At 40.5% G+C, this 17,627-nt stretch overlaps 1 protein-coding gene across 4 annotated transcripts in view; it reads right to left on the bottom strand.

The window, feature by feature from the left end:
• Nucleotides 1-17,627, bottom strand: part of ate1 (arginyltransferase 1) — a 59,943-nt gene that overhangs the window by 29,229 nt on the left and 13,087 nt on the right. Inside the window, exons 7-9 of one of the 4 annotated variants that reach the window (XM_030442387.1) lie at nucleotides 14,204-14,332; nucleotides 12,610-12,738; nucleotides 5,058-5,090 (exon numbers count right to left, since the gene is read on the bottom strand). In XM_030442387.1, coding sequence (XP_030298247.1) covers nucleotides 5,058-5,090; nucleotides 12,610-12,738; nucleotides 14,204-14,332 — 291 coding nt within the window. The remainder of the gene's footprint in view (nucleotides 1-5,057; nucleotides 5,091-12,609; nucleotides 12,739-14,203; nucleotides 14,333-17,627) is intronic. The other 3 variants (XM_030442389.1, XM_030442388.1, XM_030442390.1) reach the window with 3 other exon arrangements.

Genomic DNA, 17,627 nt, shown 5'->3' with positions numbered 1-17,627 from the left:
TGCCACATTCCTCACCATGTAAGGTTTTCTCTCATAGAGCCGGTAGCAAAAATAAAAAATTATATCCCTGTAGCTCCAGCGCTCGGACGCTCAGGTCTGATTACCTGTCTGACACGATGTACATTCATCTCTTCAAGCGTGTGTGGGTAGCTGGGTGGGAAGGGATGATTAAATTGTCTAACTGCTGCTCCACATCAGAGGACATATGATATGAGATAGAGATGATGGGGGTTTACTACACATTAGCTGTTACTGCCTGGCAGGCTGGCCAAAAAAGGAGGAAAGAATCAAGAAGAAAAAACAGTGATTTGGGGCTGGGGGCGTTGAAGGGTGACAGGCACCACATCTGGAGCGAGCACTGCGCACTATGTGGCTGAGTGTGTGTGTGTGTGTGTGTGTGTGTGTGTGTGTGTGTGTGTGTGTGAGTCTGGGGGAACTGTACGTCTATGTAAGCAGGCAGCCTGTTATTTCTTGGCACTGGTTCCCTCCGACACACTGGAGGCTTTGTCAGAGGGCCTTCTGTGTCATTTAGAAGTTGTAAGTAAAAGGTAAAAAGAAAGGGAGCGAAGGTGATCAGTGTGTGGAGGAGAGGGAGATTTTTATTTATTTTTTTCTTTTACCCCACCTCGATTTTACATGCTTTGGAACAATTATGTAAATGTGAATGCCGGTGCGATGGAAGTAATGGCCGCCTGAGTTTGATCGTTTGTTTTTAAGTTCATGCCACGTTCAAGGCCGATCTTGTCTGACTGACCTGCGCGTCACCTAAGACGACAGCTTAATGGCTGTGTCCTTGCCACCGTGACAACAATCTAAACATTCTCTGGAACACTTCATACCACCCCCCAGAGCGCCCCCTGATGCCCCAAATCGCTCTCATATGGCCCAAATGGAGGGCGATATAAGCAGTGTGCTCGTCAAAGTAAGGAAGCGGTGTAATGCATGTTTGTTTTAGCCTGCTTACTGTAGACATTTTGGTATAATTTACTATGGTCAGAAACAGGAATCTTGTATATGATTTTACCTTTCAGATACTTTTCAGCGATTGGGTAAAGTTGCAGATTCTCGTAAATCCGACCCACAGATAAACCTAATCTGGCTTTAATGATTCACTGTGGTTGGAAAAATTAGACAATCAGGTCTCAGGTATGACTCATCCCAAAACATAACAAAACGAGATCATCATCATTTTATACCAACTGTTAAAAACTGTTTGTACAAAGTTTTAATATTAAACACACTTACATGAATGTACTATGAGTATTCAATCTTACAGGGTGCCGCATTTTTCACATGATGTAATGTAATATCACTAATAATGACTGTACATGATGTCATAAACAAAAAATAGAAAGGCCAGAAAAAAATTATCCCAATCTTGAAAAAGTACTTTCGGGGTTTTGTTTGTCTCCAGTGTGAAATGACAACGTCCTATGATGATGGTTAGAGCTGAACATGTTTGAAGAATGCAATTATTTTGATGGAAATTGCAAGTATTATATGATTAGCAATATTAGATGGAATAACCATGTTCACATCATTATTCTCATTTTCATTGAAAAACAACTTAAAATGATTATGCGCGATTTTCTACGGGATCTGTGCCAAAGATATTTTCTTAAGTCTGTAGTGCAGTCAATATTTCATTTAAAATGGTATACATTGTGTGTTTTAAATGGTATTTTAACATACATTTTGCCTTTTAATAATAGTGCATCACCAGCAAATTGAAAATTGAGATTTTAATAAATTAATGATTTTTCCTATACAACTTGAAAGCTAGGTGCACAGCCACACAATACATATTGCTGTGCACTGGTGTCCTTTAATTCAACGTGTTATGTGCAACACGTGAATCTTAAGTCCCAGTTTGACATTCACTTTAATGAAATTCCAGGAAGCATCTGATCAAAGCAGTTGTTTGGAGCATTGTTTTCCGATAACAGAATAGACAAAGGCTTGGCTTGTGCTTAGAGAGTTTAAACATCACAGATATTAGTTGAGGAACAGCTTTTGGAAATAGCTTTGGGTAGATTCCATTTCCTGAAAACAATCAGAGAATGACATATCTGGAAAAATCATTTCATGTGTTTTTATTTACTATGTTTTTCTGTAACTTACTTGATTTTCTTGTATTTTTGCCTGTATTCCAGAGCCCTTTTTAGGTGGCCAGTAAACACATTATTTTGAAGTAATACATGCGTTGCTTATTTCAATTTCACTTGAAATGTTTATCACTGCTAATTGCTGTGGATAAATAGCATTCAGCCAATTAATCGCTTTTAAGTGGAAACCAAATCAGTGGACGGTCAAGTATTCACCATGTTGTTTTTCTGTGTGCTGCAGCACTGAGTTGTAAGACCTACTGAGGCAGTGATGCTGTTATGATTCTGGCACTGCCCAACAACGGATGTTGAATTTACAAATTTTTAACTCCCTTTCTTTCTTGCACTAACAACTTGCAATAAGCATGGCTGCAGGCTGCAGGTGTTGTGTATCTCTGATCATGACAAATATTAATATTCAAAAATACTAATTCCTTTCCCGTTGTAAAGGACAAAGTGAAATTTGTTTTACTACTTCACTTATTTACCGACCTGTTCTGTTGTTTTACAGTAGATAGACTTGTCTGTTGGCTTACAGCTGAGGCTCGTACAGTGGTGTCTGTGTGTTCACGACTATGGTATGTCATGGCTGGTGCATTCCCTGCTGATGTGTATCTCTGTTTCTTTACATAAAAGAAATTCATGTTCTCTTCCTCCTTCAGAGAGAGAAGAACGAGGAAGCAATCCAAAGGACAGAGAGAGAACATTTGAGAGGTGTGGCCATAAAAATCGTAGTGACTGATTGGCCAACACCTCTGTTAATGAGTGTTTGCCCCTTGGTTAGACACATTAGAAGGCTGTAAAAAAAAAAAAATAGAAACCAGAATGAGTGCATGAACCCCACCCAGCCAATAAAACCTAGAGTTTCTCTAGCACATGCCACTTAAACCTCACAAGCACCTGTGTGACAGGCACCTGTATGACTCTCTGCAGGTACAGATGTGACACTGTTCATCAAACAGCACAGATGTGTCCAAGTGTCTGTTTGTGTGCATGAATGTATTTAAAAAAAAGCAGGTGGTGTTAATTACCTCTGAGTTCTAGCATGAATCCTCTGCAATTTTGGTTAAATGGAACCGAGCAACAAACAAACAAGTCAGACAACCTGGGTCCTAATTAGCTGCAGTTGGATTTGTAAGTATGCCGTTTGCATACATTTGTATAAATGCAGGCTTACATGAGAGCTGATGAACCACACAGTATGCAGGTCCATGTGGTGAGTGTCTGTGTGTGTGTATTTTAATAGCACTCTGATTGGAGACAGATGGAGGCCAACACGCAGAGGTAGCACAGAAAGCCATGCATAATAACTCTGAAAAGTAGAGCATTTGGAGAGAGACACGAGGAGACAGAGAGGGGGATCAGACAAAAGAAATAAAACTAGTTGGGTGAGAGGGGGCTGAAAGAATGGTGATGGCCTCCTCAACCAGTCTGAGAGGAGGGGACAGTGGAGGAACGAAAATATGTGAGGCGATGTGCCACGGTACGTGTGTGCACATGTGTGTGTATGTGTGTGTGTAATTCAGTGTGCCTGGCCGCCAGCCTTGACGAGGTGATAAAAGCTTGTTTCCTATAAACACTAATGATGTTCATTAGTGAGGACCTGAGGGGGCCCACTGGGGCAACACGGAGTGACTGTGTTTGTGTGTCTCTGTGTCAGTCAGTTCGTGTGCTCCTGGACCTCAATCCTATTAAAGTGGCTGTAATAAGTGCCCATCCTGGGTCTAATTGCTGGTGTAATTGTCCTGACCCAACAGGTCCACTGGTATTGCTGAAGGCTGCAGCTCACCAGGCCAGCTAAGTGCTCAGCGATGCCCGGCTGCACCTACATCTCACTTAGTGGCCATCGAGAGTCCATCAGATGGCATCCACATCCTTTTTTGTAACCAGCGGAGAGGTTATTTATACCCTTTACTTGAGTAAAAGTATTAATAACAAACAAAAAACACTTAATTACAAGTAAAAGTCCTGAACTGAAAATGTAGTTTCAGAGTATCAACAGGAATATTGAGAAATGGCCCCTTTGAGTGAGACATTATTACATCTTTATTACCCATGCATTCATATGTATCTTACTACTCATCATGCCTACAATTCAGTGTTTCAATCCTCAATTGTCATAGTACTGAGGTTAGGATTTCCAGGTCAAATTGTGATCCTCTGGTTGTTTTTTCTACTTTGGACAGTAGCCAGGCTGTTAGTGGTAGCCATGTTGGTAATGCTGATTAATAATGCTAGTTATCACCACCTAAAAAAAAAGGATTCATTAAGTGCAAAGATCATATTAATGAGTGCACCAGAAGCTGATATCAAACTTTCTATGGTGCCTTAATAATGACTTATTTTTGCTAACCAGGCTGATAACCATCTGTTAGGTCCCCAGTCGGTACCCACAGAGCTGCCTAATCAGCCTCCAGTCTGTAGCACACCACACCGAGTGAAGAGCCGTAGTGGTATGTCCCATTCTGTCGAGGCCAGAGGAAATGGACCGGTCTGAAGACGGCAATCTGGACACCACATTTCACTGCGCTCCCTCCTTCAACACCCCCCTTCATTTAGATGGGGCTAAATTAAAACCCCTCTGATATGAAACAAAACCCCCTCTCTGAATCCCTTAACCCCCCTCCCCTCAATCCAGCTGGAGGACTTTTGAAGAGAGAGAGCAAAGGTGGTTGGGTAGGTATGTGCCGGATGAGGGGAGCTAGTGTACTTTTATCCTCTTTTGAGTCCGTTTGATGAAGAACTAAATACTGAAACCCTGGACATTTTTCAAATCATCATCATCATCATCATCATCATCATCATCATCATCATCATCTCCATGACAGTAATTTCAGCAGGAAGCCCTTCTCTTGGTCAGGGCAAGTTATTACAGGTAACACACATATGGATGAACAGAGACATTTAAAAGCAGTTTTATTAAACTGTCATCAGGCCAAAGGAAATACATACCTCTAGTGGTGAATCACAGAGAAATCTCCGGAACTGTGGAGGGAGGCAGAAGGGGGGAAACAGAGAAAAACAGTTAGTTCCCTGGGTCACCAACTCTTTTGAAAAGGCATAAATGAAAACCATACACATTTCTGTTGCTGTCCTACATAGTTTATTCCTCCCTGTTTTCTCCTCACTCAGGTGTCACATATCAACTGCGGCCCCCTCTGCCCCCATTTACAAAGTAGTATAAAAAAGGAGGCTGTATTTACACAAATGCAAACATTTAGCCTATCAACTGAAGCTCATGGTCCAGGGAGGACACAGTGACAGCTTAAATAATCAGCGCTGCCGATGTGAAAATAGCCTATCTCTGAACACGCTGTAAAATGCACATCAGATATCAATTACTGGGGGGCTTTACGTCTGTGGAAACATTAAATCTTCCTTACATTCTCTCTACTATTTCCTGTGCTGCTTCTTTTTTAGTGCCAGGGTTGAGAGCAGTGTATTTACAGAGAAGCAGGGCAAAACATAGCACACGTCCATGTTCAGGGCAAAAAACATTTTCTAATGAGTCCCAGCACAGCCACAGTGGAGCAGTGATGGATAGCTTTTGGTTTACCCAGTCTGTCTCACCCTCATGTGCCACACCACAGTTTCAGGTTCGGATTTCACAAGGAAATGCTACAACCCAGCCATGTCGCTCATTTGCAGATATGTTCAACTTTGGTTCCACTTTCTGTTGAGCGCAACATGGGTCTAGAACAGCAACAAAAAGTACCAGACAGGACTAAATAAACAAGGAGGGAATGGGACTTTAGTGACAGCTCATAAAAAAAGGGTTACATAATGACACTTATTAGCCAACGGCTTCTGTCAATAACAAGTTTTCCCTCACTTAATACTTGACTCCGACTTGGGTTTGTATGGGGTTTATATGGGGTTGTTAATAGCAATATATTGGACTGATTCAGAGGGATTTTTCCTGGAATTTCGTTCTCGTCAGATTGGAATACAGGATTCTGGAAAATGAAAATCTCCATTCAAGCACATGCTGCTGAAATTATAAAGTCCCCCACCAGTCAAAAATGTATTTTCCTTTTGGTTCCTACAGTTGAATGTTTGAGCTTCACCATGTAGAATGATGTGTGTGCAGTTCGACTAGACGGCTGTTTTGTTGGCGTTTGGAATAGGACTAGTCTCTACATACAGCAGCACTGCACAGCCACATACTATCTTTAATATTCCCACACGCACACCATCATTTTCTGTGGGTGCGCACGGGTGTCTATGCACACTAGCAATGACTGATGACAGCATGGTTCAGTGGGTGGGACAGTCCTGGCTAAGGTGCAACTCAAAAGCCTGCCAGTAGCCTCAACTCATCCAAAAAGAGTGTGGGTTTCTGTTTGTGTGTGTTGGTGACACTACTGCAGTGTCCTACAATACAGGAGATGTTTTAGCGGAGAGAGGCCAAAGAATGATGCACTATTGCTTGTCATTTCTATTTTTACTTCGTCTGAAGCAAACACTTTTGACTGCCTTTCAAACTCGCCCACTTGGGTTGTATTCTGGTGATAAAAATGAGCTCAGTTCAAGCGTCAGAAAAATAACTGCACCTTTAAAATATGAGGATCAAGCAGCGATACAGTCAGTGTAAGAAACAACAGAACTGGAAACAATGCGTGCAGTTCTTACTGAGAAGTGTTGTTGGGAGCTACAAAAGTCAAACTGTGCTCCCTGCGGTGCTGAATATGACAACGAGATGCAGTACAATGCCCTTAACCTCAACTGAACCTCACACCAGAATGGAGAGGCATGGGGGGGGGAAGAGGAGATATACAGAACAGTACAGAACAAATACAAATGTGATTCTCATCCTACATCTGTCATTTTTTACTTCATGCTCAAGGACTTCCTTTACTTCCTGCTCAAGGCCAAAGACCGATTGTACTCGCAAACCCTCAAGATGAAGTTACAACAATAGTCCCCGAGCTGATTGATCCCAGAAAGAAAATGTAGAACTATAAACAGTAGTGGACTCGTTAGAACTCACTGCATGAAATTACACTTGTACCTATTTTTTATATTAAAGGAGACCTCGTTTTTTTATTTTGTTGTTGCTGTTTTTTTTTTTTGCTTGCCTTCAGTTTTAAAAAGGATCTTGTGCATGTCAAAAATATTGAAAGCTGTCCACACCAACAGGAGCGCCTCTCTCCCACAAGAAACTATGCCCGTGAAACGCCTTGTCATTTGTTGTGCTTTTAATCCTGTGACTTCATGAGACAGGAGCTAAAATTATTTCACCTGCTGAACAGAAGTATTTTGTTAAGGTTTTATACTTTCCATGATCATATGGAAATTGGAGGCTGTTTAGTCGACAATGATCTTTGCTCATGCAAAAAAAATGCTTATCAAGTTCCCCACCTGTGTAACCATCCAGTAAAGTGTGATTTTCCACCACTAACTTTACAGTGGCAACTGCTCTGCCAATCAACAACTTACCAACAGCAAAGCAACCCAATGTGCGGTATTGCCGAAGGGCAGAAATGAAACCTACTAAAAAACCAAATGGTTTACCAACAGCACAACAGCTGCACTTATTAGATGACATCATTTATAGGGGCCATGCTCTGACACTGGCTGCTGTGTGTGTGTGGAACTGAGAATCTCCACTTGACTTTGTAGTTACATGCTGCATTAGTTGTTTTTACACACTGGAGCTTGTAAAAGCAACATTATGTAGATATCAGCATTTGGTGCCTTCCACAGTTTTTGAGTGCGACACTGCTATCATAAATACTAATCCCAGGTCTGTAACAATTTGTCAAACGTAACGTAGGTGCCAACTACAAGCAAAAAATAGTGTTCTGTGTTGAAAACCTGTATGTTGAAGTACATATGTATGCATTACTGTTTTCCTACTCTCTCACTGAAGTCACAAGAGCAGAAACAAGTGATAGGGGGGCTGAGTGGCTGAGACAGACACCATTCACCCCATTACAAGACACTATGGCATCAACAAGATCGTGAAAGTGAAAGAGTTACATAATGTTCCTTTAATATATGCAAATGTACAGTTTGTTGCATGCTTCATAATAAGTGGTTATTGCTCCAAGAACCACCCATCCTCAGTCCCTCCTCCATCTTTACCAGGCAGTCATCATACCAAAAGGAAACCAGCAGTGGACCGCAGCAACCTTCCACTGCCGTGTCAACCCTGCTTGGCTGTTTGCAGCTGCTCTCCTGGAGCCTGGCAGGGTTCGACCCCTCTCTAGCCACTGACAAACAGCAGACCTCATGGCCCCGTCAGGCTTTCACAGACGCACAAACAAACAGACAGACAGACTCATTCACAGACACACACTCTCTGCAGGAGATAGACAGTTTAATGTGCGGCTACAGTCGCTCAGGCATGAAGACAGCAAGCGAATGAACATGTGACTACAATCTCAGCTTCCTCCCTATCTCTCATACAACAACACATATGTCTGTAAATGGAGTCGCGTCCAGAGCGCCTTCTGGAACGCTCTCTTCGACAACACATGGAGTCCATCACTTCCTCTCCAACTCTCCCTTTCCTATAGTAAACACTCATCTGTGTACGATTAGGAGGGCAAGCAGCCGTCTCTCTCACTCACACACACACACACACACGCACACACACACACACACACACACACACACACACACACACAATCTGTCATGTCTTTACTCACACACATACAGTACTGGACATATAAACACACACATCTGCGTGAGCCTAATTGCTACTTAGACTCTCGTCATTGTGCACTTTACTCACTCAAATCGTTGTACTTATTGGAGGGTCAAGGTGCCTGTATTCCCTCTCTCATCTTAAAATAAAGCTACCCAAATCACGTTTCTTTCTCTCGTCACCAAACGTTTGCTGACTAGATCACTGTTTATAGTGTGCAGACTGTGCAGGAGAGGCACAATCTGCAACGCTCAGGTTAATGGGTTGACATAAACAAAAAGTTCTGACATTTGAGGAAGTGGCTCTGCAATGGTAAACATGCTGGTTATGGAAAGTCTCATGCAATCTCTCATTATTAGAAATAACCATGTTGCGGATAGCTTGAAGCTTATCTGAGCCAAAAATTATTTTCCTCATTTCTTTCTTCCATTTTTACTGATACATTTTATTGGCTGTTCTTAGTTTTTTCCTTCTCTTTTTTTCATGTGTCTCGGTTAAGGCCATCAAGAAGAGTAAATAGAGATTTAACAGGATTTGTTTTCCTGAAAATGAATGCCACATGTGCAGGAACTCAGAGTCACGGCTCAGCTCAACAGTTAAGAACAGTAAGTGTGAGTGAGTGTGCATGTGTGTGTGTGCGTGTGTGCGTCTAAATAATTGCAAGTATGTGCTTCAACTGTCAGGAAAGCATGATTAGATGTGGAAGGAATAATGTCTGGCTCCCTTCCAGTCATAGTACGACAGGAAATGCATACATCCTTAAACAAACAAAGCCATTCCCCTCTAGGACATCGTACCGTCTAATGGCAGTGCAATTTTGGCTGGGTAATTCAACTTGCACACAACACATGAACACAATCTCTCCTATCGCCTGGCTCTTAGCCAGGCTGACGGTATTCCACATACTGTCCCTAGGTAATACTTTAATGGATTAATAAATACCTCCACTAATACTAAGTGATCCAACTTCCTAGGTAGCAACAGGCAAAGAATGGCACAGCACCAAAATGTGCCATCACCACATCAACAATGTGTTTCCCATTGCTATATGAGTACCACAGACAATGGGGGGCTCAGAGCTTCTGGGAAGCATACAGGCATATTAACCAAGAGTTTGACGGGCAAGAAAATAAAATCAGAGTTTAGTACTGTGAGCTCAAGAGTGGTTGTCACAGTTGTGCGTCCAATTAAAGGGTATAAAATAAAAGTTAAACTTGTTTGAGTGGGAACAATTACAGATGCTGTGTCTTAATTAACCCCAGTGGGACGAGGCAAACCAATGAGAGACACTGTGGTATCTTCAGGTCTGGTATTAGCTTGAAGAGCTTCTAGGGCACGGTCGAATAGTCAATTCCTATGTCCTTTCCAAACCACTTTTCCATGACATCGATGGAAAACATCATAGGGTCAAGGAAAGACGTGGAGGAGAATTGATGAGGACTTGTGCAAAGACAAATGCAGTGCTGGGAGAATCCAAGCATACTTAAACTAGGCAACGTAATTATGTGATGGCGGATGTCAAAGATGGAGGTCTGCCATGTTGACTATATTGTTCCGACTACTTAAAGCTTCTCTAAGATACTTTGATTACTACAGATTATGAGCCAATGGATATAATACCTTAAACCCACACACAGCTAAAGACCTTGAAATTTCAATGTGATTGTGCTTTGAAGTAAAGCCAAACTGATATATCAGTTGGCCTATCACAGATGTAACTGTATGGGTATATACTGTATACACTCAGATATGTGCTAATATGACAACTTTTGATGAGTTTGAAATGCATAGAAAGATGCTTCGGGTGATCTAAAATGTCGGGTTATTATAAAGCAGTAAAAAATTCTGCCTCCATTACGTATCTTTGTGTTGTTATTTTGACAAACGCATGTGATCATCACAAAAAACATATATATTATATATATATATATATAGGCCAATGTAGCAGAAATGTTCGCTCCCAAATATCTGTATCGCATCAGCATCAACAATCGGTCAGGCTCTACTTTGAAGTTGTCAGAGCTAATGCTGTGAATGATTCATGTGACACGCTGATCATTTCTTTTGGTGAATAACAGAATGGTGTGCCAATTTGAATGGATGTCCGCTCTCTAAGGTAGAGATGTCGAGGTGAATTACAAATAACAGGCTCGCCTTTAAGAGTCTTTAGCCCAAGTTTCTGATTAACTCTGTGCTTTAACACTGAGATGCATTCAGTCAGTATCCAACCTGGAAAGTCCATCAATAAAAAAAAAAAAAAACTTTATTTTCTGGCAACCAAACAGACAGCTGAGTTGTTTGCGCAGCTCCACACCTCATCGTTTTTTCTGTTTTTTTAGACATAAGTCCTCTAATTGTTGAACCCATCTGATCCCTGTGCAGTTACAAACCTGAGCTGAGGCTGTGCACGCAAACACACACAAACACACGCTCCCTTTAATAGAGCTAGTCTTATGGCACTAGGAAAGAATCTGCCACAGTCTGCCCAATCTGACAGCTTTTATTATTTATTAATTACAGTACTTTTACAAGCTGGAGAATCCAGTAATTTACTGAGGCCTGCTGGCAGGAGGGTGGTGGAGGAGGAGGAGGTTGTTTTTCCAGCCCTGAGGGACAAAAGGCTCTCTCAGGTTGGTGAAAATGGCCAGCAGTTCTGCATCCTGACTAGACTTTATTTTCTCCTTTTTTTTATAGATATACATATATAAAGCAGAGAAACTGGGGTGTGTATATATTTTTATAATATAATTTACTGTGCATTTTAAGTTAATTTTTAAACTTTATTACTGTCAAGTGTTTCTGTTTCTCATTCCCAGTAATAACTGGACAATTATTTTCATTCACGGCATAAACCAGGGAACATTTTCTATCTTTTATAGAGTTCACAGTTACAGCTCACAATTTTAAGAAAAACAGAAACTATTATTATAATAATTTCTAGAGGGCCATAAATGCTATAATTCTGCAAATAATCTGTACATTGTTCATGTGATGAACTGTGTGATAAACAGTTTTTGATCAAGGTACAAAGACTGTGATTTCACCAGTAAAAGAAATTTATTTTCAAATGAATCTGTCAATTATTTTAACGATTATTCAAGCTTCAAACTTAATCTATCCCAGAGAATATCATATATGTCCATGATATATGTGAAATCAGTAAACTTTTTACTTTGTCTAACAATACAAGATACAATACTTTATAGGAGGCATATTATGCTCATTTTCAGGTTAACAATTTTATTTTGGGTTACTACTAGGATAGGTCAATATGATTTAATGCAAAAAAAAAAACAAAAAAAAAATCAGTTTTTTCATTCTGTCCAGTGCTGCAGTACTGTCGGAGACACTCTGTTTTGGCTCCGGTCACTTTGAGCCCCCCCTCCAAAATAGCAACTCTTCTCTGATTGGCCAGCTCACACACCTGAGCCAGCAACACTAACAACAACAATAGAGCAGTTGTGCTTAATCAATTCTTATATGCTAAACTAGCTGCTAGGCATAAATTATGCAAAAGTGTGACACAGTGACGTAGTGTGATGTCATGAAGTCAAGTAATTAAAGGCGGGGCTACTGACAAGAAGTCAGAAGTTCTGTCTCAGAAGCAGTGTTTTCTGTAGGAGAGGGGAGCTTCTGTTGGTGTGGATTTTGACCTTTTTGTCTTTCTATCAAAAAGAAAGAAGATCTTTTTACAAGATTGCACAAGAACCTATATAAAACACTGAAGGAAAGGAAAAAATAGAAGGCATAATAGAGCTCCTTCAAATGACATAAAATAGAGAAAAGAAGAAGCTGGGACAAACATGTGCAGTATTTCCCTACAGTAGGTGCGGAATAATAATCATGCAGTACCTCGCTCTCACTACATTCGCTGGGGTCATCACCATGAATGGCCATCTGGTAGCGGGCGTACAGCGCCGCCGACTGCTCATAGGTCGCTGCGAATTGAGGATCCTCCAAGCTGACCGGCACTAGCCTCACCTTCGAGCACAGGGTGTGGAGGGGGAAGGAGCAATACGGTGGAGGGTGATTTTATGAAGGTTGACAATGAATACAAGGACTGTGAGTCGTTTTTTTTTTTTTTTTAAGAAGAAGAAGATGAGGAAGCATAGTTGCTGAGGAATGAACAGTGCAGGATTCAACAATAGAGTTTTAAACAGTGTTATACAAGTGCTCTGGCATGTTAGGGTTTGCATCAGTCTCCTAGTCCCAAAGGCAAGCTGGTAACACAGCAGGTCTGTTTTGAGTTAAAGACTTGATTTAGTGATTTTATCAGATTGTTGCGCAAAAAGGACACATGGATGCAAGAAAACAATGGGATTCTAGGAGACTGAAAGTGTGTTTTTAAAGTAATGAGATGTCGGGCAAGTTGAAGATGAGGCTAGTGCACCGCCCAGCTTTTACCACCGATCGCAAGGAGAGGACTGCTAATTCAAGATTCAATACAGTGTCGATGCAAATAAGTTCCAGAGCAGCAGGAATCCAGAGTCCTGTCTGAAAAGATCATCTTACAGACTCTTCAACACTACAGACTCATCTCGAGAAAGCAAACAAGGTTACACAGACTGCACGCACAAAGTAAATTAAAATCTCATTACCACCGCTTAATCCTAAACTGGAATGAGATTCCAGTTCAGACATAGGAGACTATTGTGAGGGCAGGTTGACTGGGGGCGGAGGCACAGACGAAGTAAATGTGTCAAGGTCGATAGGGTTCAACTGACGAACTGCCCCACCAAAACCGTAAGAGCTCAGGACTGAACGACCCCGCTGGTCGACAGAGGGCCAACTCAGACACCTGGAGAAACACTGCTCTCAACCATGGCGTATGGAAACATTTTTCAATCCATTTCCTCTCCATTTGACTCTCGCTTTTATACACATACACTCGCTTTTAAACTAACCTGTTAATTTACCTTTTTTCATTCATAGAGACATTTGGGTTCCTACCCTGTCAATGCTTCGACTGTCTTTTTATTTCCACCGAGAGATGGTTTAAGCACCAAGTAGTTATACATTTCAAGCTACAGTAGAGTCCTGCAGTTTTACTCATTATGATTTAAACCTGAGTTAAACTTCTGAATTAAATACTTAAAAAAAGGCAAAGAAAACCTTATTAATACACATTACACACTTAAAGCAAAAAAAAATAATAATGCCTTACCAATTAACAACATAGAGATGGAGCCAAAACTAGAACCTGTGTTGCATTTGTTTTAAAATTATTCCATCCAAGCGCTTTCAGCAAAGACAATATGGATCAATTATCAATCTGAGTTCAATGCATGATATAAAATAAAAAAAAAACAATATAATCTATTCACAAGAGTTTAGAACAAGATTTAAAAAAAAAAAAAACTTTTGATGCCTCTGTAGGTACCCAAATTTGTCCCACCCTCCCTTGGTACCCCTAGAGCAGGTTGACCTACGCCCCCCACCCTCTGACCTGGCTCTCGGAGGGTTTGTCAGGAGGGTCCTTGTGAATGGCCATCTGGTAGAGTTTGTACACCTGGTAGGAGGCTTCGAAAGAGGCTTTGAACTGCGGGCAAGGGGGATTGGAGCGCACTAGCCTCACCTTCAAAAAGAATATGTGCAGACAAAGGTTAACATCAAAATGAAACTGTGAATAGCATAAGTGGTGATTCAAAGCTTTAAAAAGAAAGATATTATCACAAATCAAAGAGAGAACATTTATGAAAAGAGTGTAAAGAGAGAGAGAGACTGACACAAACACACCCTCTCCTGACTGGGTGATACGGAAGCTTGAGAGTTTAAACTATTTTGCAAATAAAAATGTTTCCAAAAATAAATTCCAGTTTTAGTTTAGTTCTTCTTCTTCTGTTAATGGCCTTGTTTTTTTTACCACTAGTAGCTTTTGCTCATCATAGCTGTAACAAGAGGAGAAAACAAGAGCAATACAAAGAGGGTGTGTTATGTCCATCTCCATTAAAACACAAAAATGGCAGGCGTTACTCAAAGATAATAAAGAATGTAAACAAGCATTTGTTGAAGTAGAAAGGTGTAGTATAACATTCTTTAGGAAATAATCAGTAGCCTGTTTGACTTCCATTTGCCATTTATATTGTGTATAAGCCAATTTCCAGTGCTTCAACGCTTGCCCGTGATCACGTGTGCAGGGACATTTCATCATGTCTGAATAAACTTGAATTGCATATTCAGGTCAACTAATCAAGTTGTTTCTCTTTAATATTTCTGTTGTTGTTCTTGCCACTCTCTGATTACTTATTGGGCTCCTATATTGCAGATATATTGGTAGATATTAGCTTGTTGTAGGTATATTGGTATCAGTATATCTTTGGGGCGATAAGTTACAGAAATATAGCACAAAATTGCAAAGCTAAGTTTAAACAGTGTCCATAGTTTGTCTCCAACAAAGCATTGACAAGTGGAATTTTCAATGGTAAAGTGCCCAACTCTGTACGTATGTTGGTCACAATTCTTTGTTTCTTTATACAAATCTAAAAGGTCAATATTAAACTGTTTGTGTCTATTATAGCTTCTCAAAAAAAATACTATTGGCTGATATCCTTTTTGTTTGTTTGTTGTATCAAACTCAAATATCAATATCAGTATCAGCCTCAGAAGTCCAGTATTGGTCAAACTATAGTATCTACTGTATACTATACAACATATACTCTGTTATGACGAGGAGGACAAAAATCAGCTAACCAAACCCAACAAAGCAAGAGAGCATACAAAAGTTTGCAAATAAATAAATTAATCTGTATATCAAAGACTTTGTAAGAAAATGGCTGTAGTGCTATAAATCAATCTTGAGGATTCAAAAGAAGCCTGAAAGACATGTAAAGAAAGACTGTCTGAGTGTTGCTAATGTGACACAGACCAAAAGAAGAATTCAACTTCCACATCCAGCGGCCCCATTTAATCAACCATCTCTTGGTTTGGAAGCTTTTGTTGGCCACAGAAGCTGTGCCATATGAATCCCCTAGACAGACAGGATAGAAGAATTGAACCTGGGGTTTGTTTGAGTTGGACCAAATAGGGTTTCTCTCATATGACGATTTGGCATCTACATCCTTGAGTCAAACAGAGATGTTGGGCCCCTTACATAAAAGGACGATGCTGAAATCCAGCCTTTTTAATTTTGTTCAAAATCCAGAGATATATTTTGATAGGCTGACATCCTTTGGGTGAACCAACAGTGCAGCAGATAGTGGACAGCATGGAAATGAAATTTTAACAACTCTCATAACAGCCTGGAAATTTAACACCAACTGTCTGATACTTGAACGTTTTAAGAGTCTTCAATAAAAAGCCAGTGGTAAAATACCGGTGGCTTTGTCTAGCTTTAATTAAAATATAAGATTCATGTTTTTAAAGTTTTAACCAAAAGAGGTGTTGCTCTGAACTTTGATCTTAAAGACCTTTCACCTTCACACCAATATAAAGTCATATAATAGAGGAAACTGACAGCAATGTTAGCAGGAGGAGATTTAGATGAAAGGTTTTTAAAATATGAGAAACGTGTGGAGACAGCAGACAATAATCAAGAGGGGAGCAGTTGGCGAACAGTTCCACACTTTCCTGAGGCGCCTGAAGGGCTCTGATTCATGTTCTTACACTGACCCCTGGTGGTGATTAATGGAACCACAGCTGCATTTAAGGCCGGGACAGGGTGGTATTGTTCTGCCTGGCACTGTGATTTAACACTTTGCCATTGTTTTCAATTTAGAGTTATGAACTTCTTCAAAATCATAGAAGGCAGAAAGAACGTCACCTGAGCAGTTTCAAGGTAAAGCACGGTACACTTTGTTGCCAAAATTCTCTTTCCATTTTCATTGTCATCATCGTCAAGCAAGTGTGATATATTTAACATATTACGTATTTGTTATGAAGACCGACCTCCCTCCTGCTCCTCTACCCATGTTTTCATATCTAACTGGGTGATTTAAGAGTTTATTTCAACCAAACTAGAGACAGTGATTGTTGGAACAGTGAAAAGACAAAGCAAGATTGTTTTGGTGAGTACTATTTTGTTTCTGTCGCGTTAGTGTGTTTTATGATGACATAACTACTGTGTCTCTAAATGGAGCCTGGTGGCTTTGGCAAGAGTGACATAGTGGCAGTTTCTGGTTAAACAAAAGGATATCACTCTTTAACGAAAAGATCAATCTCTTTAGAGATCGTTTAAGAAATGCTGTCAGACACTTAGAATTAAAGTCTCAGGCTGTCAGCGGTAAAAACAAGCAAGTACTGTAATTCTGAAGGTTGAAGTGGCCCCAAAGGATTACATTGCAGCCAGTGTTGCAGCTGCCAGCTGAGGAGATCAATTCAAAGGTTTTTGTACCCATTACTCATCTGCGCGCCAAAATATGTAAACAGGTCTAATGGCTTTAAAATATTGGAATTCCACTTAAAGCCTGCAGCTCAGCCAACAGTAAAGTAGTCCAAGAATCAGCATCAGATAAATTCAGTAATCTGCTTATTATTCAGTTGTCTGTTAGTCACAATTTAGACACAGCCTTGCTACATTTTTATTTTGTGTCATTTATATCTAACATAGTTAAATGGGTCAAATAGAGGCATCTCTCAATTATTTGACTTGTAAAATATACACATATCCTTCCTTTGAAAGGATGACCTTGTGTTCATGCCCACTTATTGAAATTGAAAGATAATTGCAGGCAAACAACTTAATCCAATTGAAAAGAGCTTACTGTGGGGAGGTCTTACCACTCCAGTCTCAGGGGGTATATAGACAAGAGACAGACACTGCCTGGTTCATCACTGCATCTGGCTCAAATCTTGGTCAAGACCAAGAATGACGTTACTCTACCAACCTCAGCTTGAGGCCTTCGCCAGGGATCTTTCTACATCTTTGCACCCCC

This window comes from Sparus aurata, chromosome 15 (assembly GCF_900880675.1).
Source record: "Sparus aurata chromosome 15, fSpaAur1.1, whole genome shotgun sequence".
Classification (NCBI taxonomy): Eukaryota; Metazoa; Chordata; class Actinopteri; order Spariformes; family Sparidae; genus Sparus; species Sparus aurata.
This window is presented reverse-complemented; position numbering and strand designations above follow the sequence as displayed.